The 25,375-nt window shown below is 40.1% G+C and overlaps 1 protein-coding gene and 1 long non-coding RNA gene across 3 annotated transcripts; one reads left to right on the top strand and one right to left on the bottom strand.

Annotated features, from left to right (window-relative positions):
* The first annotated feature begins 690 nt into the window (after positions 1-690).
* Positions 691-24,375, top strand: LOC147061803 (inactive dipeptidyl peptidase 10). Of its 2 annotated transcripts, none has more exons than XM_085910999.1 (25): positions 691-729; positions 7,121-7,235; positions 7,485-7,580; positions 8,116-8,210; positions 9,503-9,574; positions 14,300-14,352; positions 14,836-14,917; positions 16,000-16,120; positions 16,205-16,359; positions 17,223-17,320; positions 18,132-18,255; positions 18,722-18,763; positions 19,051-19,155; positions 19,616-19,707; positions 20,431-20,478; positions 21,324-21,442; positions 21,656-21,703; positions 22,039-22,137; positions 22,272-22,338; positions 22,431-22,625; positions 22,703-22,757; positions 22,846-22,945; positions 23,141-23,199; positions 23,581-23,653; positions 23,751-24,375. In XM_085910999.1, exons 1-25 carry the CDS (start codon positions 691-693, stop codon positions 23,966-23,968), a joined length of 2,370 nt encoding a protein of 789 aa, XP_085767125.1. In that variant the 3' UTR covers positions 23,969-24,375. The 2 variants fall into 2 exon arrangements, with proteins under 2 accessions (XP_085767125.1, XP_085767115.1); XM_085910989.1 differs by having other exon boundaries at positions 19,048-19,155.
* On the bottom strand, positions 6,632-10,047 carry LOC147061804 (uncharacterized). Its single transcript, XR_015065972.1, has 3 exons — positions 9,904-10,047; positions 8,299-8,375; positions 6,632-7,232 (listed from the first exon to the last, which is right to left on the bottom strand). It is a non-coding gene; the product is annotated as an uncharacterized LOC147061804 (long non-coding RNA).
* Positions 24,376-25,375: the final 1,000 nt, after the last annotated feature.

Here is a 25,375-nt window from a genome sequence, read left to right as displayed (position 1 = left end):
ACTATGACTACGATGCGGCCCGCGACAAAAATGAGTTTGACACCCCTGACCTAGACAGAGAAAGTTATCGCCTTATATGTTTTTTTTATGTATTTATTTAAAATGTGTTATATTTACTATCTCAGTGTTTTTACTTCTGATATAGGGTAGGTAGCTTGAATGTGATTTAAGCTTAAGAAAACAATACATTGTCACGTGGTACATCAAGGATCGTTAAGTTATTGCCACTTGTATGTTTCGTTTTGTGTTTTTCATCCAATTTTCTGTGACATGCATTTTCTACTGCTTATTTTGGAACTGCGTCGTAAAACGAGGACCCCTTGCGTGGATGGAATGCTACCGTAGAATTGAGCAAATATTTGATCAATATTCCGCATATTGGCTGACTGCCACTCAACTGTCTGGTTTCAAAATACAACTGCCCCCTCCGTGATTAATCTTTGGGCCGATCAATAGTCTTTAACTGGATTGTGGGAAATGAATGAAGAGTCACCCGCATGAGAGAGGTGGGGGTGTAAAAAGCGGGGAGGGGGTGGCACCACCAACCCGATGAGGACAAACTTGCGAGAAGCGGAGACAACAGTGCAGATGCTCGGTGGCTTTTGAGAACACGCAAACGCGCGCGCTTACACGCGCGAACACACGAAAACCCACTAAGGCTGCAGAGATTTATTGGATTACGACAACACGATGATCGCCACAACTCAACAAAACATGACCACCGAGCTGGTACGTGTCTTCATTTGTGTGTGCCTTTGCGCGCGCGCACGCGTACGCGTGTGTGCCTCCACCCTGGTTGTGCGCTTGATATCTCCCCGTGAATGACCACAACAGGGGAGCATTGAATCAGACTTTGTTGCTATCAATATGATCATTTTCCACACGTGCAATGAAGAAGCTGTCCATATGTCGCCTTTATTTCCATCGATGACATCCTTTTCGCTTTGCTTGCCGCAAGAATTCAATATGGAGCATTTGAGACCCCTCATTGGTACCCTGAATGATGTCTATGTGCCCCATTTACTAATTTCTTTCGCTTGCTGTCGTATCAGCTCTTTTGTTGCAGAAAATCGTTATTTACTCAACTATTGGTAGGGGCAACATTTGTTTTGTAGTGAGCCAATATATATTGAAACAAGAGTTATTAAATCATTGACGTATATAACAAAAACGAATAATGACACTTGGAATAGCTGATATTACATATAAATCTAATAGAGTTTTCAAAAACACAATTTTGGAGTCTAATAACATTGCCACTTGTGTAATAACTAATTCATGTTCAATTCAAGTTGGATGTTGGTTTAACGTTTTTTTAAACCTGTTCTCAGGGTGAAGAATGCCATTAATTATCAGTAAAAAAAATAATTTTGTGCGTTAGTTGAAACACAGTCAACAAAGTCAAACCCATATTGAACATTTGTAAATCTTTGTAAAATTGGTTATAAAATCATAAAAAGTCTTTGATTTGATTGTGTACATTGGTTGCATATGATGAAAATCTGGTAAAGTGACATTTTCCCTTAAAATAATTAAATTAATGTAAAAAAAAAAAAAGGCAGTTTACCACATTTTAATATGGTGCTGGAATTAGATTTTTATTTTGTTACACATTTTATTTCTCAACACATCCACCTGCAGTTACTGAGGTACTCATTTTTCAAATGATGTCACATTTTGGAATGACATGTAACATGACATTCTGCGCTGTGACGTTACACAGTTATCAAGGCAATAATGACCCAGCAACAACCCATACCAACATTGAAAGCAAGAAAAAAAAAAACGCATAACACTCTTAATTGGTTACCTGGCTTAATATGTTCGTGCAAGTAAAGTATAAATCGGAATAAATCGAAACCAATTGCCTGAAACCACTCAATGACGCTGGCTGATCTCTCCTTCTTGTTATTGATAACGTCAACGAAGGCTCATTAACTGCGCACTGCACAATGTGTCAAGGGTCACTTACATTGTGTGGTAAACTCTTAGATCAGAGTAATTACATGCATAGCTGATTTCAAAAATGGCTCTCTGTGGATGTTGCGGCAGATGCCATCTGCTACTCATTCTTTTTCCAACAGCAACTGGAATAGCAACAAACAAACAAACAAACTAACTAACTAACTAACTAACTAACTAACTAACTAACTAACTAACTAACTAACTAACTAACTAACTAACTAACTAACTAAATCAATAGGTTTCTATTCAACACTTTTTCCAAATTTCCCGCAATTTAATGTAAAACAGATAAAACAGTTTTACATTAGTTTCGAATGCTGCCTGAAAATGCATTCGTGTGCTTCTGTGTCTCTGCAGTACAAGTGTATAAATGCTAAAGCTTGCCAAGTGGACTAATTAGCACATGCTGTATTATCAAGAGGACTCTCCCCTTTGCTCTGGTGAGATCAGCACAGAGAGTTCCCAGTGGAGAAACTGAGATGTAACACCACACAGAGCCCAGAGAGATCTGTCGTGAACTCACACAAGAACTTTATGTGCTTTGGCTTTGACGTGATGACATCCCGGGCAAACTTGAGTGCAGCACCCGAGGAATAATCCCTGCTGCTTTATTGTCTCTCACAAGGCTGAGTGATGCCACATTGCTGGCAAAAGTTGTAACATTTCTCACGAAAGCTGCAGTCAATATGAAGATTGATGAGGCAAAGCTCTTCAATAAAGGGTGCCATCACTGGCTTATAAAACGTCTCATCTAACAAGGTGACACTTCAATAATTACCTTTATAAAGGCAACATGCTCAGTTTGAAACTTTTCTAGATGTTTTTGGAACACAGCTGTCCCATGCATTTGTCAAATAATGCTCCATGGATCGAAAATTCGGATACACTTTATATACCCAATTTCATGCCTTGTTGAAACTCGCATGTGTGAAAGAGCAGACCTGTTCGTCTCATTTCCTGTTAGGCCAATGATGATTTTATATTATTATGATGACTAGGAGTGGAGCTGCGGGTGACTGCACTGAAACAAAGTAATCATGTCTTCTATTCTTCTTGTCAATTAATATGCAGATACATAGTCGGAATGAACCCCTAATACACGGCTTTGAAACCTTGCGATGAAAATGTGCTTCTTATCAGATGTGAACGCTGTTAACCAACGTTAACGTGGACATCCAAAAACACACAATGCAGCTCTACTTACTTTTTGGCTTTGATGAAGTGTTTCAGAAATTGCAGTGGTCGGAATCCTGCCGTCCATCCATCCGTCCGTCTATCCGTCCGTCCGTCTATCCGTCCATCCGTCCGTCCGTCCGTCCATCCATCCATCCATCCATCCATCCATCCATCCATCCATCCATCCATCCATCCATCCATCCATCCATCCATCCATCCATCCATCCATCCTTCCATCCATCCATCCATCCATCCATCCATCCATCCATCCATCCATCCATCCATCCATCCATCCATCCATCCATCCATCCCCTCATCCCCTATAGCGCTCATTCAAGTCACAGGTGCACGTAGCCTTTCCGAGCTGACTTTGACAGAAGGCGGTGTCCAACCTGAACTAGTTTCCAGCCAGTTGCTGCTGCAGTACAAGAAATTACTATGCATTTACTTTTTATCAAGGGTGCCAGGGGGCGATGTTTATGATTCCTTGGCCTTGGGATAGATCTGTGCTCTACTTGGTGCCGCTTTCCTTTTATCTGTTGCTGCAAATGGGGTCAGAAAATCCTGCTATCTTTGCTGATTGAATATTTCTTTGCTGTTTTCTCCAGTAATATTGATAAGTGTGCAGCAAAAGAATATGCGGATACCACTGTCATGGGGAAAAAAAAAAAAGGCTCGAGGGCCTTGGAAAAAAAAAACAATCATCCCAGTTAGTGGCTGTTACAAGACTGAAAGCGATGGCAAGATGGTGCACTGACGTTCTTCTCTAAGTAATAAAAGAATTGCTGAGATGTGAATCGATACGACACCGCTGCCATATCTCATTATGCGAGCGGCTTGGTTGTTCCTCCAAACAATACAAAGTTACAGGCCGCTCGAACGACGACCTCTGCTCTGAGCCAGATATTGACAAGGTGATACATATGTGGGGCTACATGCTAATCTACACTTTCCCCTTGTGTGCAATTATGGCGCTTCATTAAAGTCAGGTTCATGTGGAAAATACTGAGGGCTGCGTATCTGCCACGGAATTCCTTTTGTAGGCTTGCTTCTTAAATAACGTGGAGAATGCTCTTTTTTTCTGTGCATATGCAAATCCAAAAGCAGTATCCCTCATCCGTCTGCTCTAACCTCTCTTCTTGTGATTTATCGGCAAAATCATGATGGCTCAAAGACACAGAAAATGGAGTTAAAGAAGTCTCCTGAGTCTAATTTGTGAAATCTTCACAGTGCCTGGATCGCCACTCTGGTTTGTAGTGCTTAAGTGTGTATGGCAATGGAAGTACGATCTATACAATTGGAATCGTTGGATGAATTCCTGAGGGAATTGTTTGGCTGGCATTGTGTCAGTAAACGGAACTTTTGAAATCACATCACGCTGTGTAGAGCGCTGCTACACTCACATTTAACACAGAGCATGTGATACAATTGTGAAATTTGATTTTTGGAGTAATTTCCGTAGTGTCTGACTTGATTGTCGGTACTGCCAAACTCTCCATGTGCTTCCTCTCTTTAGCCATTCCCATGGAAACATCACAGCTAATCCTTTTGGTTTGGGAGGGAAGCAATAATTGTGCCCTGCTAGTTAGATACCAGCAAGAACCATCAGTCAGCGATTCATCCATATTTATTTTTATTTTACAGCCCTTGTTGTCATTAGGGTCATTAGGATAACAAAAGATTGCTCCTTCCTATGTGTGTTTCTCTTAAAGCCCCTTGCTGAGGCTTCTTCTCTCATTTGGAATATGCCAAAGAACATGAACATTTCATCTTTTCATTTTTGTTGAACTGAATTGCTTTATAGTGGTTCAAGGTCCCAAATTTGATATGACTTTAGTGGTGTATTTCTCCTGATTTTTCTTTTTTTTTTTTTTTTTTATCACAATGTGGATCGTTTAACTCCCAAAGAACCACTTGTGATACAAGCTGGCCAACGCTTCTGATTGTTCCTTACAGATTTTGCCTAGCAAACAAGGGACGTGCCTAGGAAAAATTGTCCCAAAAAAATCTGTTGCTTATGCAAAAAAATGAGTCACCCTCAAATGTTTAATAAACGGATTATATGATGTCAAACAAATATAATGATAAATGCCAACTGTGTGTTTATCTGCCATCAGAACTGGTTTGTGCATCAGCATTTTGATTAAGATTCTCCCTTTGCTCAATTGTCATGTATGTGCTTGAGCCAGCACTTTTCGTGACATATTTATTTCACGTATGTGATATCCCACATATGTAATTTCTGGAAAGCTGTCTTTACTCTGGGGACTCATTTTCTTGTCCTCCATATCCTTGAGTTTCTCCTGATGAAAGACTTAGCCATTCCTACCCCAATGGATGTTCTAACTGTGACACATCCTTCATTTTACATATGTGTGACTTGGGGGGTGGGAGGGATCCCCCAAGGCATGTGGGAGCGTGCTTCCGCCTTCATGTTGATTCATTTGAGGTAGGAATTGAGTTTTTGGAATTCTCCCCATTATCATGCTTGCGTAGGTTTTCTCTAGGTACTCTCGCCCAAATTCTAGTCGTGGTCTCTTTACTGGCAGGACTGAAGATAATATTGTGTAGCCTAATATAATAATGCAATTGCAAATTCAGCTAAACACATTCATAACATATCAATCATATCTAAAGATGTAAATCTTTGCACGTGATTGTCAGTAGTCAAGTTTACCTTTGAGCAAGTGCATTTTTGCCAGATGGATTCAACTTGCTGAATAAGCATTATGATGCTCATTTGACTCCTGCACAATGTATTTCTTGATCTAATTGCGCGTTAATGAAGTGTTATATTTGTGGAAGCGCATTAGTTGGCACTATTCATGCTCATATGGTCTCGATTAGGGATTCAAAAATAGAGTTGGTGCAGGCAGCCCATTGAGCAAGGAGGGGCCGCAGTCTCTTTCCCTCTGTGCTTCCGGCCTGCCCACATTGCTGGCAACGCACGGTGAAGGTGGGCGAGGCGTAATGAATGCTGAGTTTATCGGCCACCAGATGATTGAACTTCAGCCGGAGGTGTCAGCCACTCATTGTGATAAAACGTAACCGAGGCTGCCTACGGCACACCATTGTGTTTAATTGTGACTGATGACGACTAGCAAGCAGCTTAAATGCGTTGCCTGCAACCTTGTACGGATGAGATTTGCTCTCATTTGAGCTTTATTTCCTTTTAAGGCATGTTGCTGTGTGTGGGAAAGAAAGGTATAAACAGTATGTGGCTAATTGATAATCGATAAATTGATCATGGTAAATCAGGGTGTCACTTTTTCACCTCCAAGACGCTTATCTCTCTAATGATGACGCAGTATCTGTCATGGTGACAATCGGATCCACCTATTTATTTATGCAATATGTATTTACATATCATTTTAGATGTCATAAAAAATGGAGGGAAGTGTGTTTGGTTTTAATTTTATGACACGTTAACTTGAACATTGTCAAGACGGATACAATTAAGCAACAATCAATTTCACATCATCATCAGAATTATTACACTTTGACCGTGGACTGTGTATGTGGAGTGGACAAATTGTTCCACCACAACTCCACTTAACTATCAAGTAATCTTTTTCATACTTTTTTAAAAAATGTTTTCTTTTTGTTATTGTTGTTGTTGTGCTGGCATTTCTCAAAGCAACTGCAACGGCATCAGCCGGTATTCCCGAGCAATATCCAAGGATAGAGTGTTATTATAAATCCAGCTTCATCAAAATTCCAAGCACGCCACACGCATCACATTTTGTTTTAGCGGCACCACTTTGCCTCTCAGTCAGTTAAGCTAAATGAAGTGCACAGTGACTGAAAGTGATAGCGCAGACAAAAAAAAAAAAACCATCAGCATTTGAAAGTCTGATCTCATAACAAGGGAATGCATCTTTTAGATGGACATGGAGGTGATATGAAAGTTAAGACTTGCTCGCTTGTTCCACTGTGAAAGTAAAGCCACACAAATGTGCCCATTCTTTATTCGGGACAGGAGCTGGGGACTTCAGACGGGCCACCGCGGAACTGGAAGGGCATCGGCATCGCCATGATGGTGATTCTGGCTGTCATGTCGTTGGTCATTCTCTCTGTTGTCCTTCTCACCCCTGGTAAGAAAGATGAAAAGGAAACAATGGAAATAGAAATACTGACGTCACTAAAGTTTTGAAATGTTTTTTTTTCTCGATATTTAAAACAAGTGTACAAATAACTTAAACGCAGTAAAGGTCTTGGTGATTCACCTCACTTATCAAATTTTCTATCAACCTTTATTATCTCAAGTATAAAAAATGTTAAACCATTAACTATAAAATAAACAAAAGACTCCGACTGATTCTTTTGTCCGGCTTCATCTTCAGATGAATCACACTTGTTACGCCGCTCACTTTTCACTATGGAGGACTTGGAAAGTGAAGAGTTCAAAGTTCACGACCCCTGCGTGGCCTGGTTAACGGGTAAGGATCATACTTTATATTGCATCAAGCAGTTCTGTTCAAACCAGAATTTAAGGGAGAACAATGAAGATGAGAAATATTTGTCTCCGCTCTACTGAACTACACCCAAGTCCACCTCTCTCAAGCACCCTGTCACCCGAAATACCCTTTTGCGGAAATACCTCATCAATCAGAGTTAGAGCACACTTTATTCAAACTGTTTTATTAGAACTGTGATTGGACATCACCTAAGCCCTGAGCAACTGTGATGTCATATTCAGTCAACAGCGAGTGACAAAATGGCCTCCCCCTGAGATGAATAAAAAAATAGAGGGAACTTGCTGCTTTATTCATGTTCCACCAATAATATTCATCAGAAAGCTTTGTTTAGACATGTTTGGCTGCATAGAACCTATTGTAAAGAAACGTTTTGACTTGACGTCTCCTTTAAATTTCACAGTTTCTGCAAGCACCTCAAAGACCAAACTGCTTGTATACAACTCACGAGCAATCAAAAAGTCAATTTTCCATAATATACCACTTTTACTGCTGGCAGATAACGAAGTGGTTCTGCGCACCAGAGAAGGGCACGTCTTGTCTTTCAACCTCAACAACAACCTGACGACCATCCTGCTGGACAATACTTCACTGGTGAGTGCTGCATAAATGAAGATAACAACTTTTTTTTCTTTCTTGATGAGCAGATGAAGGCAGACTAGGTATAAGGATGTAAACTCACTTCGAGGCTCAAACAGAAGCAGATCTGAAGGAGGAGCTTCTTTAACGCTGCTGTTCGTCTCTTGGCCGACCATCCTGCTGTAAATGCAAAGGAAATCAGTTTCTTGGTCGAAATTTTCAGTCTGTTTAGGAATAATTATGATTGATCCATCACACACAAGCAAAATGGCTGATCGTAAACTGTGATTTGGCTTGTCTCCGCATTGAACGTTCACACTTTAGTTCAATGACTAATGACACAAAAACGATCTGTTTTTGCCAAACTTGCCATATGACGGCAAACGGGAGGGACCTCTGTTGACTCATCACAACGTTTTTGGTCAACAACACCATTTCTTCAAAGTTCCGACAGTTCAGACAAAGCCAGTAATTTGATTATCGCTAACGCTGCATAAGTGTAATCACTGATGTACACCCCTGTAGTCAGAGCATAATATAGTTTGGCAGCGTGACAGAATATCGCTCCTTTTTCTACTCGGCATGTTATTTCAAAGAGAATTGTTTTCTTCCCAGCAAGGGCCTCATCGCTCCTAAGACCCCCTGCGTGCGACATGAGCATTCTAACAATATGTGGGTCACAGCAGGATGTCGCTGTCAGGCTCAAGATGAAGTGTGTTGGGAGATGGTGTGCACCAAGAAGTGTAATTGGGTCCCCCCAAATAAATGAATACAAAAGTACTGAGCACAAGGGCCACCATTAGCCGTGATGTTTTTGCAAGGCTTTAATGACAATGTATGTATACATATAGCTAACCAGAACAGTGTGAACTCTAAAAAAAAAAAAGACTTACTATGTAGGCTATAGCTACGCAACAACCTCACCTGTTTGTGTCTTACTATTTGCCATTTTCTTGTTTCAAAATGACTGCTGTGAAAATTGTTATTAAAACAACAAAGCTACTGGTGGACTTTGACATAGCACAGCAGCAAATACTCTAAAAGTCATGTCAAAGTTTGAGGCTAACATCTGTAGCTCTGGGAAAGCATAGAAATAAAGACTTGAATTTGTTTACTAAATAAAAACATATTTTTGATTGAATAAAGGAAGACAAATGGTCCCACGACTCAGCCGTGGGGAGCTCCAACGGTCAAGTGCAATACTAGAAACGAGAGCAAATCACTCACAGCAAAGATAAAATCCTAATTACTTCATCAATTATTTGTGCTCTGATCATTTTTTTTTTATATCTGTGTGTGTTTTTCAGGATCTGACCACAACAAAATTCCAGGTTTCTGCAGACAGGAGCTTTGTGCTCCTGGCTTACAACATTAAGCCGGTGAGTTGTCTTTCAAAGTTTGTCTTGTTTACAAAACTTTGTTGTTTTAGTAGAGTTAGCATAATTCTGCTGTGCACACTGTGAAGAAGATTTTTTTTTTTGCAAATTAGCATTGCCCATCTGTCTGGTATGTATTTAAAATGAGGTGGGGAACCTTATTCCCATCAGAGCTACTCTGCACCCGCGGTCCTGCCTGCACCGATCAAACAAATGTTTATGTACTGTATGTTAAATGAGCATTTTAGGTCGATTATTCCGATGCTCCATAACACTTGTTCATTTTTTTCTTAAAGACGAGCATGGTGAGCCGCATCAAATAGATTCCCTACCCTTGCAATAGAGGTGGTGTGAACACAAAGAAAGTGCCCCGTCCTGACTCAGCCATACTGTAGCGCTCGTTGGCTCGATAAAAACGACACCAGATGACTGGGAGAAAGAAAGCTCAGGGAGCTGAATATTTAAGCCGACACATAGCAGGCTGGCGAGGAAGGATGAAAGGATTTCTTTGGAGAAAACCGTTGGGGGAGGCAGAAGGGAACATAAAGGAGATGAAGGCAATGAAACTGGGCAGCTGTTTCAGTGGGAAGGTCCAAATAAAAAGCTGCCATGAATTGCACAGCTAGGTGTTTGCAAATGAACATCAGGGGGTCCGTCACACAGCAGCACAGATCGTTACTTAAGCATCTCTCTGACCCACCTGACACACTCATTAAGAGATGGATGAGTTGCAATTTACAAGCAAATGAAAACAAGTTTGGATTGAATGAAAGCCGCACCAAGTTCCTTGCGCATTTTTTTTAAAGTCAAGTCACAAGTGGCACTATCTATCTGTGGAAGAGCTACTCTATCATATTCTCTTTGTTAAAGTAATGAGCACTGTGTGCCCTTTGCAAATTAATTATTCAGACAATTGAAAGTCCACAATTGGCAGCATGGTGTGAAAGTGGTTCATAGATCTGCCTCCTAGATCCAAGGTTTTGAACCTATTTCACTTTTGCCAAAGAAAACACACAAGCAACCGTTCAGACTAGCAGGTGAGGTTTTGTTTTTGGAGTTCCGATTTTCAGAAAGCCTGGTCTAATTCACAAACCCTCACAAAGACCAGATTCCTTGCCTTCCCAACCCTTTCAATTTGACTTTAAATGAAACAACCTCATCACTGCAGGATCAGGAAAGGATCAAGGTTCTGTTTGACTTTCTCCATCTCCCAGTACATATATTTGGTTCTGCTCAGATTTTGACAATAGATTACGATTTGACAACATCAAATGCTCTAAATCCACCCTGGCTAAAGTCAACTAAGGCATTCCACAAGGCTCTGAACTTGACCCCCTCCTATTACTGTGTGATATATCATGTTTTTATGATATATATTGATATATTTGTGCGATATACGGTGCGCCACATACTGTATTTGTATCAATAGCCATTTATACTGGAAAAACTGACGAAACAGAACTTATTTCAGAAATTAGTAGTACTTGTATTGATCTTTTGTCTTTGTTCTTTATTTTTGGGATACTAATGGACAGAAAATAGATTCTTGTATTTTGAAAACCGTTGCTGTATTTGTATTTGCGTGGACTTCACTGTCAGTTTTGAAATAACTCAAGACACGAAGGGCTTCTCTTTTCGCAAGTAGGTCGCTGTAAAGGATTTATGTCAGTCTCATTTTCAGAGTTGCCATACGATTGAGCGACCAGTCCAGTCAATGTACCCCATCTCTCACTCAAATCCATCTTACCTGAGATCCTAAAGAAGATAAATGCTCAAAGAAATGGATACTGATGGAGACCTCTTTTGATATCATTTGACTCACGCCACACTAATTTGTATGCGGTTACACTGTAAGACATCAAAAGATGGACGGGGTGGGGGCTGACCTGCCACTTTGAATTATGCATTCATGAGTTACAGCGCAAGGCCACCCTCTGTCTTTTTACGAAAAAGAACCCCCTCCCCTGATTCCTGATTCGTCTCCCTCACTCACTTTTTTTTTTCTGTCTATCTCGGAGCAATTTATGCTGACTGGTGCAGTTTGCAGCAGCCCCGCCGTGAGCAAGTCAAGACAGGAAGTAGCGGTGGGGGAATAGGGGAGGTCGAGTGGTGGCGATTGGCTTGGAGGAAATGAGATTTTGTGACTAGATATACCGGCCAGTTAAAATCCATCAGAGAGATTATTATTTGGGGTTGGCAGAGGTTCTTACTGAGTTGAACTGTCGTAGAGAGAAACAATTGAAGAAACTCTGCGGGAAGTTGCTTTTCTATTAGACTGTCAGGGATGCCTACTGGGTAGCAATAAATAGATTTTGGTAACAAGTCAAGGATGGGTTATTTGGGAAAATATATTACCCTCTCACTCAAAAGAGATTGGAGGAAGGAAAGAGAATTCAAAAACGAGATGAAATCAAATAGAAAAGAGCGGGAGGTTGGAGTTCTGGGACGGATACACGCAGGTGAACACAAAGATCTTTGGGGAAGAATCGATTCCCAGATGCCGATATGGGAGGTTTAGGGTTGATGATGAGTAATGGCTAAAATATCTTAGTATATCGACTGTTCATTACAGTAACGTCCATCCGCTAATCACTTCCAGCTCGACAATACGTATCACTCATCAGGTCTTGGGGTGCGGTACATGCTGAACCAGCAACCCCCCTCCTGTTTTTTTTTTTTTTTTTATCTTTTCAATCTAGTTCAACTGAACCGTTGAGTGTTTACTCCCTCGCAGTCACTCAGCCTTGGTGTGAGTGAGCTCAGGGACCAGGCTGCACTTCACTTGACAATCATCATGAAGTAGTCTCGGACCACTGGACTGATTTAACAGGACATTGAACAGCAACTGGTCAATAATAAAATGCAGAGCGTGGCGAGTGTGGATTTTTTAAGCATATAAAAATGAACAGAACAGCCACAGCCAAGCTTTTTATCATAAGACTATAAAGTGGCCCTCTCGCTTTCTCAATTTATTCTAGGATGATTTATTTGGAATTGAATTGCCTTTTACCTGGAAAGAATTCATTATCCACCCTTTTCCGCACTTGTTCTCATTAAGGTCATGTGAACTGGAGCTTTGGCCTAGATGACTTTGGATGGGAAGTGCGATACACCCTGGATGGGTTTCAAGTCGATTGCAGGCTGTAGTCTGTCAAAGAATTGGAAATAGAAAGAGATCTGCACCAGCGCCAGACTGTTGCCATCATAAAATCTGACATGACTCGCTCGCATCAATCCACTAAATGACTTTAGGCTCTGCTGCAGGCTGCGGTGGCTTTTTTTTTTAAAGCAGCTAATGAAGCCTTCAGCATGCTTTGTCTCTCTTGTGATTGGCTGACTACTGGTTGAGAAAGTGCAGGATTATATCTGCAGCAGATCCCACATTCAAAATTTCAGTAATGTCGATGATTAAGTCAATTTAATCATGCCTGCCAAAATTGTGATCAGGATTAAAATTATTAAGATATCACATGACTGTTTTTTTCCCCCCAGATTAAAAAAAAGATTAATCATTCAGCCCTAGTTTTCAGTTTGTTAATCCATTCCTAAGTACTACTATCCTTTCATCCATTTCTCTTAAGCGTTTATCTTCACAGGGTTGCAGGATAAGTCCTAATAATTAAAAACAAGCAGCAATTTCAAGAGAGCCGTTGCACCTCTTGCACTTGCTTTCATCTATTATTCATTCCCAAATCATTTGCTGTTGTTTTTGTGGAATTCTTTATACTTACTTGGGCAAAGAGTTTGTCTTTGTTTTAGAAGCAAAGAAAAATTGTTCTTGTGCTGGCAGAACAACCAGACCCCTGAGTATGTGCTCCAGAAGCAGGAACAGTTGCGTGTTGATGTACATAACCACAAGTTAAATAAATATATTCTAATATTAAAATATGATAAATGCAGGATGATGTACACATAACTGTTTGTGTGTATTGTCTAGTCTGCGTCAGTGTGTTTCGTCTGCACCATCTCATGCTCAAAGTTGTACGTGTCAGCTCAATTATTTTCCTTTTACGAGCTTCAGAATTGACCTACCTTTACCCTTGCAGCCTTAACCCTGTGGCACGCCTCACCTGCCGAGCTGTACAACAAAGGGACAAATCCAATATCCCTTCTTAAAGTCTGCTTTGTAGAAGATGTGACATTTAATTTCTATAGGGACTTGTTTCCAGGAACTTTTCAAATGGCAATTTGTCTCCTTTCAGCCTCTTGAGTGAAAAAAAAAAAAGGTAAGAATCAATGCATCACCTTGAATTCATCAGGTGATCCTGTGATCAATGGCAGTCAACACACACACACATGCACCCCCCCCACCCCACCCACACACAAATGCATCATTGATGTTGGTTATTAGTCTTCTTCAGCATGTTAATTCAATTATTCTAGGAGCTGCTGGTGTTTGTGACACATTGGCCAGCCACCATAAATCTCACTGTGAAGGTTGTTAGCTGCAATGTGAACGAAGAGCTTTTCTTTTTTCACCTCTTTATTTCCTCAGTTATACGTACCTCAGAGTTGTTCTGTGATTCAATGTTCTTTTATTCAGACCTGATTTCCCTCATGATGAAATAAGGGTTGCTTAATGAATTTAAATCAAGTCTTTTAATCAAGTTCACTGTCATTGCCGCTTTAGAGTGCCTCGATATCGGCCAGCAGTGCGTATTTTTCTTTTTTCTTAATGAGCATGTGCCAACCGACCTACGTCCGCATGATATGCTCTACCTCTTTCAGGTGTTCTCTCAGTCCTTCACAGCTACCTATGCTATCTACAGTGTGGCCACTGGGTAGGTGGACTCCTGAATGCTAATGCATGGGCTGCATGCCGGCGGACGTGCAGACTGAGCAACTCCTCTCATCTGATCAGAGCCTCGTGCTTGCGTCAAACATACATTCATTCATTAGTGTTCTCTCCTCAGATTCCACTGCCTGAGAATCATTTTCAGCATTCTATGACTAATATGGGCTAGGTGATCCTCTGGGGAACTCTCTGGAAAAGGACTTAAGGAGGAGCTGTGAAGCAGATCATTGCCCGGTGGTACTGGGGAGGCTTGTCCCTCGGCGGTGAAACCCCTAATAAGGGATTGGAGATGTTGCACCCCTGCATGAACCAATGCCATTCGCTCTCTTTTTGTTTCCCTCTCTCTGCATCTTGCTCAGACATAACAGCATCTTCCAGCCCAGGGTGCAGACAAACAATGGAGGTCCTTTTTAGAAGGATGCAGCTTCCTAATGGATGCATTATGTGCAATGCTTTGTGTGTGTTGCAGGGAGCTGCTGGCACTTAGGCCACCAGTGGAGGAGAAGGATGGCTTGCAGTATGCTTCCTGGGGGCCTCAGGGGAACCAACTGGTGAGACAGACACTCATTCTGTCATTTGCAGCACTTAAGGCTGACTTTAAACTGTAGGGCTGAAGACCAGTTTTCCTTAAATGTGTCCCAGTTTGGCGACAAGTGTCATTGCCGCGTGAGCAGTAAAAAAAAAAAAAAAACCCAAAAAAATCTGTTCTCAGTCGTTTCTGTGAAGGGAATAAGTGGCAATGTGAGTACAGCCTCAAGACAATAGTATCATTACAGCACCACAAATTAGTAATAATAGAAATCTATTCTCAGGTCACCATCATAACACCTTTTTAATTGTAAAGACAGCACCACCCAAATAAATAAATAAATAAATAAATAATTAAATAAATAATTAAATAAATAAATAAATAAATAAATAAATAAATAAATAAATAAATAAATAAATAAAGCACTAATTCACATTACTACAGCTACCTGCCTATCTTCTGTCCATTTAAAAAATCAAATGTAGTTGAAGAACTATGATTAAAATTATTTCGTTAACCAGAGATACTTCAAATGGTGGTTGGTGGGCGTTGACTCCCAAATTTGAATGTGATAGGCTAACTCTAAAACACAGCCACATCCCCAGAAATAAGACACACTTATGCAATCACATTATTTTTATTCGTACTTCTCTCAAATATTTAAAACTTGAGTTATACGGGTTATATGTATATCACAGTGATGATGTAAAAACCTTTGAAATGATTTATCTTGTCTTATTTTTACAATTGCATTTATGCAAGGGTGTTTAGACTTTATAGCTACTGTATGTTTCAATATCTCATCAATATATGTGATTTAATAACATAATGTTAGTACCATCATTTTGAAATTAATTCAACTTTATTATAGCTGCTTCGCTATAATAAATAAGTATAAGTTCCATTCATCATGTTCAGGGTAGCAAACAAAGATGTTTTGTATTATTTTGTATTTGTTGGACCTGACCACATGTGTGCTGCTGGCAAGTGTACCATTCCCTTTTGGATGGAGTTCCACTCAGTCCTTTGTTCCTGCAGCCAGCTACAAAATCTGTAACTGTACTGTCGTGGATAAAGGATTTCTTTTGTGTGTACCATTGCCAGGCCTTTGTGTTTGATGGAGACATTTACTACAAGCCCAGTGTGACCAGCCAGGCCCTGCGTCTCACATCCACTGGCGACCGGCACAGCGTGCTGAACGGGCTCTCGGATTGGACCTACGAGGGTGGGTATTAAAAATCAAGGCGGGCAATCTTAAAGAAGCTTTTGATGTGTATTTTCAATGGATACATACTTTGATACAAAACAGAGGAGGTGCTTCTGTCCTATGTTGCCCACTGGTGGTCCATGGACGGCGCCCGGTTGGCGTACCTCAGCATCAACAACTCTGCCACACCACTCGTGGAAATACCTCAATTTTTGGGTGGGCTGTACCCCTCCAATTTGATCTTCCCCTACCCCAAGGTGGGTTCAATATGCTGCAGTGTATTGTATTGCTCATAGCAAGAAACTCACTTAGACTCTATGACATTGATGAATCACAAGCAGCCCAGTGTTTTTCAACCTTCATTGAGCCAAGGCACATATACGATACAATCGAAAGATTATATTGTAATTTATTGTATTTAGTTTATAGTGCAGATACAGCGGAGTGCAATGCCAACTTTTTTTTTTTACAAGATATTACACACTATACGAAATGTAAACAATCACATTTAGCATCACAGCTTACAAAACATTCTGCAAAATTTAAAAAAAAAGTCTTTTCACATTCATGTTTCATACTGCAAAAATTAAAAAAGGTTTTCACATTCATATTTTACATTAAAATAATGGCAAACCATCAAATACAATTATCACCAAAAGCACGTATACTGAAATGATGATCACAGTTTACTCACAAATCTATTAACTTCGTGTGAAATATTGGCATATTTAATTAAAAACAACTATTGTTATGTTGTCTTGCTAAAACACAAAACCACAAGTCTGTTTGGTGGGCACAGGAACAAAGGACCGTTTGTCACAGTTGGATTGTACCTTCTGCCCTCTAGTGGAACAGTCTTGATTTGTCCTATCTGCCAGTTCACATTGCGAGCATAGACAGATAAACAAAGACGCCTTATTTGGAATAAAATAAAATAAAAATAAATAAATAAATAAATAAATAAAAAGGGGACAAATCTGTCTCATACTGCATCGCCACTCCTATAGCACATGTTTGTTTTGGTTGAATGAAATGTAATGCAGAATTGAGTTTGTGATTTTGTAACAGTGTATAAAATGAAGCTGTTTATTAATACACATTTCACTGATTGCTCTGATAGGCTGGCTCCAATATTCCATCAGTTAGCCTGTTTGTGGTGAACCTGTATGGCCCGGCCCACACAGTGGAGATGACACCTCCTGACTCAGTCAGGGCCAGGTAGGTCAACACCTTTGAACCAAATAGAAGTGGCAGGTTCCATTTATATATGTATAAAACATAACTTAACATATATCAAAGCAATCCCACTGTTACTAATAATTAAATGCAAAGGGCACTCAGCAGACTGTCGCCAATAACAAAAAGGACAAAACACAATTAACTACGTGTTTGTTAGAAGGGCACTTTCTGGTTCATGGAGGATGACGTAAAACATTACAGTGGTGTCATTTTTATGTGGTGGACTGTTGTACCCATTACGCAATGCCATCATAAAGTGAACATTATGCTGGCTTAGCAATGCATGGGTCCAATGATAAAAGTTTGATTTATAACTCCAAACCAGTTTCATTCAGAAATGGGCCGAGGCATTGGAAAATCCCCAAACATGGAACTTTTTTTGTCCAAGTCAAGTCAAGTCAAGTTTATTTGTATAGCCCTAAATCACAAGCAGTCTCAAAGGGCTTCACATAGACAATCAATTGACAATTATTCTCAATGCATCCCCTGATCTTGGGCTCCCAACAACCCAACAAATTGGGTCAATAAATGTATACACAATGGTATTAGATATGGGTCTCTTGAAAATATCTGAAAATAGATGACAATATCGTTGGTAATATAATCAAATGGGATACTCAAAACTGGAATGTAAATCCATTCGATTTTCATCTTGAATCAGACCAGCCTGTTTGCATTGGACTTTTTAAGGGAAACCTTGTCGTAACCACCCCCAATCCAATTTGTCCTTGGAGAAGATACAGTAATTGTTGAAATGTCTCTTGACATTCACTTGTGTGGGTCCCGACAGAGATGGCTACATCTCCATGGTGACCTGGACCAGCAGCACCCGCCTGGCAGTTCGTTGGCTGAATCGAGCTCAGAACCAATCGATACTTTGTGCGTGTGAGGCCACTACGGGGGCATGCTCAGAGGTCAGTGATCAGCATCAGTCACTCTTTAGCTCTCTGCTTCAACACGCAGCTTTGTATAACAATATTTTATTATTATTATTATTATTATTCAGAATTGATTCCCTTCTGTGGTTAAATGTCTACTATGCTAATTGATATTCACTATCATTTGCAGCATGGGAAGAATTTATTTGCAATGTTTTCAAACTGTACATCGTCAACTAGAAGGGAAGTTTGACTTTTTTTTGCACGATGTTACTCGATGCTCTGTAAATTCCATCTGACCATCTAACTCGTAAATAAGTATTCATGCTATTGAACCGCACAAGAAATATGAAATTGTCTTTCATAACAATAAAATGTTTGATACTTGTAATTAGATGTATTCACGCGCAGGACTAGTGTATTCGGCATACATTTGGTCACATTTCAAATTATTTGAATGTATTTGGAATGTACTAACATTTCTGATTTGTCCCTTCTAAAGAAACACAAGATGACCATGGATGTCATGCACAGCCAATGGCAGGTATGAAACAATGCTATTATTAAACAAACCCACAAATGGTTAATGAAATAACTTGACCAATGTGATTATTAAACAAATAAAGAAATAATTAAGTCAATAAATTGAAATGAAGCATTGTCTTTTTTTTACCAGAAATAATCTATAAACAAATCTAAATGTAGCCTAAAATAAAATAATGGTACCCTTAATGCAGAATTTTGTTGCACAACCTTCCACATTGTGTTTCGTGTCTGATCTTTTGTACTTTATTTATTTATTTATTTATTTATTTATTTGAATCTCAGCAGGATGTGCCACTCTTCTCAAATGATGGCTCCATGTTCTACACCATTGTGCCAGCCAAGCAGGGCGCCCGGGGAGAGTTCAGCCACATAGCCGCTCTGTCAGCTCAGGTTTGTCCGCGTGAGGCTCATTAACATTTATTCCCTCCAAATTGTCCATTACCACTTCAGCGGCGTTGAACACAAGACCCACTTGGGGGCAACAGCATCTTGGTTACATTTGCAGCACATTCTCCCTCAGTACAGAGAAATCATGACCAAGTCACCATGAAATGCTTGCTGGGTGGCTTCATTTAATCCTCACTCGAGCGGGGCAAATGAAGAAAAGAGCAATGGTGCTTTTAGAAACAATACAGAAGGACCTTTTGTCTTGTCATTTATCATTACCACTTAAGTGAATTTGCCATTAGAAGGTGAGCCCTTGCTAATTGGCCCCATTAGTAATTGGAAGATTCACTCAAGTTTTTTTTTCCCCTGAGCACTAATTGACTGCACTCCCTTAACTCACACATAATGCTCCTGCACTTATTATTATTGTTATCATTATTTTTAAACTCTTATGTCCACCCAGCCCACCATTCCCTCCAGCCCTACTCGCTTTTTGACATCAGGAAGCTGGGATGTCACCTCGCTTTGCGCCCTGGATGAGAAAGCTGGAAAGATGTAAGTGACATGGACTGTTTGCTTGTTTCCATTAGACATGGAAGTAAATTTCTTCACATTTTAGCTGATAAAGCAGCAAAGAAGCTTGTGATTACTTGCTTGTGGTATAGGAAAGATTATTGCTTAATTCTATCATTATCCAGCTATGTCAAGAAAGCCATCAAGCAGAGACAGATCACAGTCAAGCATTCCTGAGTAGAAAGGAAGGAAAAATATTTTAATTTCAAGGAGGGCTAAATTTGATGTTAGTGCACCACAATGGGATTTTATGATGACATAGCTAAATGGTGAATAGTAGGCTACATATAGTTTGCAGGATTACGCAATAGCAAATAGCAAAAATGTTATTTGCATTTAGGTGAGGATCTGAATGATATTTTTTACTGTGTTGGAGTCACTTCGGCATCATCCCCCCCTAAAAATCATAATGGTAGCTCCTGTTTGTTCATTAACTTTTGTGGACCAGAATCTGTCTGCACATACACAGATAGACAAACAAAAACAAATACGACACCTAACCTTTTCTCTATTTTTGCTCCAATCTATCAGTGCTGTAAGACATTGGCACAAATACTATGCTGAATATTTATTGGCCATCACCAAATTCAAGAAGTGCTTATCATTAATTGTCCAACCAGTAATGTCTGCCTAATAGTCAAGAGGGTGGACAAATGCACTTTATTTTCTTTTTTTATTTACTTGCTGTTTTTTTTTTGTCACCAGCTATTTCCTAAGTACAGAGGAATCAAGACAGGGCAGACACCTCTATAGGTGAGTTGCAAGAATGCCATTTACTTATGGACTAATGCTGCATTCCAGAAAACTGGCAAGTCAACATTTCTAACCTGCCAAATAGGAAAAGTGCATTGGGATACAGCACAAAGTCCTGCTTGCAAACTCAAGGCAAGCTGCCAGCACCAAGATGCAGGATATGTGATGTCACAGAGTTGCATAACTGTTAGTGAAAATCCTCCAGTCATCATGGGCCTAAATGTTGTAATCCATTGGGGCTTTTAACAAGTGATTTGAAGACTTCTTTTTTCAGAGTAGGATGATCACACAACATACATACCAATAGGTTTGTTGTATAATCGATACATCATGGAAAAAGAACAATTGAAAATTCACTGAAAGCCCAAAACTAAGTGTAGGTAAACTTTTCACCATATATATTGTACATGTAGAAAAGCAAACTCTGATGTCCCTCGTTATACTGCTCAATGTCGATTTCATTCTGTATCTAAGAGTTTGCGCCCAACTTAGAAATTTCAAGTTCATGTGATGTGCTGAAGCCCAGGGGGGTTAATGGCACATGGTCAGAATGACAAGAACTCTGTGTGCTGCAAAATAGGTCTCACTTGGCTTTAGGCTTCACAAGGCAAAGTCAGAGCAGTGGTTTATTGAACATATTGTACAGGACTTGAATCTCACAACACCAACTAAAAATGTCTCACAGCACGTAGACCGAAATAGTATCTGCGGATTTACAATAGCATGTTCAAATGTCAATCCGGCCTTTGTAGAAAACTTAGCCACCAGCATAGTCCAATGTGTGTATACTGTAGTTGTCTTGTATGTGTGTGTCTACTCTGAACACATCTCTTCTTGTTTCCAAGCGTGGACGTGGAGGGAGCATTTCAGCGCCAGTGTGTCACTTGTAACCTCCTGGACGGATGTCACTTCTTTCGAGCCGACTTCAGTCCCAACTGCACCTATTTCACTCTCCGCTGCCTTGGTGAGTGGCAGATGCATCGTCATATAGGAACCTGCAAAGTCATGTTTCAGAAAGTTGCTCAGCCTCTCATTTCGTTATACTTCAAAAACAATCTTACAAATTGTATATTTTTAATATCGGTCAAATTCCAAAATGTAAGAGTTGACTTTTTTTTTTGTTATGATTAGATTTCACCAGGGTTTTAAAATGTTTGTTATCTAAAACATTCTCCAGGTCCAGGTATTCCAAAAGTGACAGTCCACAACTTAAAGGACCCCTCCAGTGAGTTTCACTTTTGCATCTGTATCTTAAAATGTTGGGCATTATTCAAATCTCCAGGAACTCATTTTTTTAGTGGTGTAGCACATCAACATCAAGATGGCGCAAATTCCCGCAAACTCTTCGACGTTCCAGAGGGACAGCTGCTTTATATAGAGTTTGCTACGGAATTTGTAAAATTGTGTCAAAATAAAATCATGTAAAATTCTTATTTATTATTTTTCTGCTTTGTGGCTTACCAACAAATTTCTAGCACACTGTATACAAACGTATGTAGCTCTGAGTCTTCACGAATCTCTTCAATGTTCAGATAAAAATAAATATGTTTTCTTTTGTAGGATACGTTGTGTTGGAGGACAACAGTCCCCTGGCCAAAGTCTTGGAAGACAAGCGTCTCCCTGAAACTCTATTCAGGACAATTTCAGCTGACAACCATGGTACAACACCTTCATTACAATTGCTGATCTCTTTAGTACCGAGAACCATCTAAAGCTATCCACTTTTCATTCACCTTATTGACCTCATTTAGTTTAAGATAGATCCAAATTAATTTCCTTTTTTCTTTTCTTAGATGTGCACCTAAAATTATCTTTACCTCAAGGTTACGAGGCTAACCTTCACCCTCTGCTCATTATTGTGTAAGTAAACACGTGTGCAGGCCTTCCGTCACCTGTTTTGCACTCACCCAAGCCTTTCAAGGGTTTCAGCTTTCAAATATCTTCTCATTCAGTGACAGCATTCCCGGTCATCAGTCAGTGACGGAGGAGTTCGCACTTGACTGGCCTCAGGTCCTTTGCAGCTCACACAACGTGGCGTTGGTCTGGGTGGAGGACCGGAGCGGGGTCGGCCGTGGGCAGAAGACTGTCATGGCAGAGCCACGCAAATTTGGTTCACTTCAAGTCAAAGATCATTTGGAAGTTGTTGAGTGGGTGTCACACAATAGCCACGGCAGTCACGCCAATGATGGCGGGAAACCTGACTAAATGAATGACTTATTTGCAGGTTGTTGAGGAAGCTGCCTTATATTGACGATCGCCGTATGGCTCTTTATGGCAAGGTAAAAAAAGAAAAAAATTCAATCCTTTTAGTTGCTCTTCAGAATTTTTTTTTATCTCTCCATTCAAGCTTATTTGTTTTCTGAACAGGGATTTGGTGGACACTTAACCCTGAAAATGTTAACTGCAACAGAGAAGCTCTTTCAATGCTCGGCTGCTGTGGCCCCAATAACAGACTTTAAGCTTTACAGTGAGTCATTGTCATCATTACTATCATCAATATTATCTACTTCCCTAAGTGACCCACCTATGGGTCAGTATTCCCTCACCTGTCGTCGTCATCATCAGTCTACTGAGCAATTTTTCACTCTACACTTTATCGACCAACCTAGGGATCCCCTCTATTGTAACTAGCTCGATGTTGAAAGATAACTTTCCATTTCAGGCGCTGCATTTTCTGAGCGGTATCTTGGCCTTCCAGCAAAGGAGGAGCATGTTTACTCGGTAAGGTTATCAAACTATATTCTGAACTGGACTGTTGACGTTTCCTCCTATTGCAAAACTGGGCTCAGCAGTAAAATATATTGCATTATTGACTGTAAACACTAGTTCACAGCAATTATTGCTTCTTGGTGGTACTGTTATATAAAGCATTTGGTTATCACGCCCTAATTAATTATTTACACCCAAGGGGAAATTTTAATGTTCTAATCTGATACGCTTTAACACACACAAAAAAAAAAACACAGAACTTTAGAGTAAAGTTAACAAGGGTGTTTCGCAGAGAAAATCACAAACTAGAGCCTGCACTATTATAATTGCAGCGTAAAAAGAATTGGCAATCGGGTTGTGTTGTTGAATTAATTGCGCGTTTTATTATTGCAGACTACCTCTCTGCTGGAAGAGGTCAGCAAACTGAAAGATGAGAACTTTCTCATTCTCCATGGAACTGCAGATGGTAAACAATCCTTTCCTTCTTGATATCATGACGGCTTTAAATGTCGCTCATCCTACCTTAGTGCTAACGGGCAAGTGTGTTGTGCTTTTGACTACAGCGAGGGTCCACTTTCAGCACAGCGCGGAGCTCCTGAGCCGACTGGTGAGGGTGGAGGCCAACTACTCCCTGCGGCTGTACCCCGATGAGGGCCACACATTGCGGGAACCGCGCAGCGTTCAGCACTTCCAGCGCACGGTGGTCAACTATTTTCATAATTGCTTCAAGCACAGCATCCTCTTGGATACATTTGAAGAAGAAGAGGAAGATGATGATTGACCCTTCTCACCTTTGCAAGGACTACACGCCTTGGTGGTGAGTGCGATGTGGAATGCGGGAGTGCGGACCAAACACTATCGAGCGAGCAAATCGGCTCCTACAATTTGTGGGGAATTGGAGGAACTCAACATCTATTGCACACAATTGTTTCTGATGTTTACTGTTTGCTCGGGACCCTGTGAACACAACTGTGTGTTGTTTTTGCAGCTTTCATGAAAAAAAAAAAATCAGGTCTTAAAAACGGGACAATATATGTTACAGTCTGTACAATCTGTCGCACGTATTTGAAACAAAAAGCAACACTGTACATCTGTGGGGTGACCCAAAGAGGGCTGTGCCCTCACCATCTATCACATTTGGAGTGCGTTTGTCTAAAAGGGTGTGCAATTTTATTCAATCAACCTATGGACCACTTCTCGAGCAGACTTCCTGAATCCACTGTATATGTGAGAGGCTGATTGTGCCAAATGTTTACAGGTTTTAAAGTGTACCTAAAGACTGCATGATGTGAAGTAGATTGCATTATCTGTGTTTTGTCATTATGGTTCGAAATATATTGTTACATTCTGACACACAAACACTTTCATATGCAAAATGCAGCAGTAGGGCGAAATTCCCAAAGTGAAGCTCACACTTACTGTTGAGTCATTCTGCTCACGGGCTAGTTGGAACGGATCCACTTTCCATTCAAGGTTATATTTATTGTAACAGATATGTTTTTCACACTGCTTTAACAGCGCAGAGCATACAGTATGTGCCAAAATACGTACAATATTCATGAATTACTGTAGTAATGGGTTTAAAATGCAGTTGTAATTTGGATCAATTAAACAATAAGCACTGACAAAGACTGCAGTGGAAGCAAATCACCTTCATATTTTGGTACTCAACATTTGGATGAGTCTCTCTTAATGCATGAGACATTCATTTATTTACTGGCCCAAAACAGCGGTTCAGTGCATCAAACGAAACCATTGCATGATTCTCCACATCAAGCATTTGTTTTTCAGCAAAATCTTGAAAATTAAAATCGTTTACAGCAAAACTGTATTTACTTGTGGTCATCGTAAGACATTGTGTTTCATATGTTCCATTCCACGTGATTGATTTTCTCAAAGCATTGTGAGTATAAAATAACATTGCAAAAAATTTGTACAATTGTGTTTTTGTTCTGATTTTGAATCTTGGTTCCTTCACACATTCCAAATATGTATGGACGTAAAGTTAAATGAATACTCCAAGAGGACCAACACACGTGCTGATACAAATGATCAAGATAGTTGTCAGATTTCGACAGAGCTTGAATTTGCATCATGCATATCAGACCCGTTGGGAATTAAGGAATTAAGGAAGGATGGTAAAGTTGAACAAATTTACATAGTCAGATCTTGAACATACAGTGTGTTC

This window comes from Syngnathus leptorhynchus, chromosome 1 (genome assembly GCF_054491065.1).
Source record: "Syngnathus leptorhynchus isolate UIUO chromosome 1, UIUO_Slep, whole genome shotgun sequence".
NCBI classification, from domain to species: Eukaryota; Metazoa; Chordata; class Actinopteri; order Syngnathiformes; family Syngnathidae; genus Syngnathus; species Syngnathus leptorhynchus.
Note: the sequence above shows the minus strand (reverse complement) of the source record. Positions and strands in the feature narration are given on the sequence as shown.

Bases quoted from the DNA above. Each gene is read 5' to 3' on its own strand.
- LOC147061803 (XM_085910989.1), top strand. From the start codon at position 691: ATGATCGCCACAACTCAACAAAACATGACCACCGAGCTG. The intron at 730-7,120 runs GTACGTGTCTTC...TATTCGGGACAG, and splicing joins AAAACATGACCACCGAGCTG to GAGCTGGGGACTTCAGACGG. The intron at 22,626-22,702 runs GTGGGTGTCACA...ACTTATTTGCAG, and splicing joins GATCATTTGGAAGTTGTTGA to GTTGTTGAGGAAGCTGCCTT.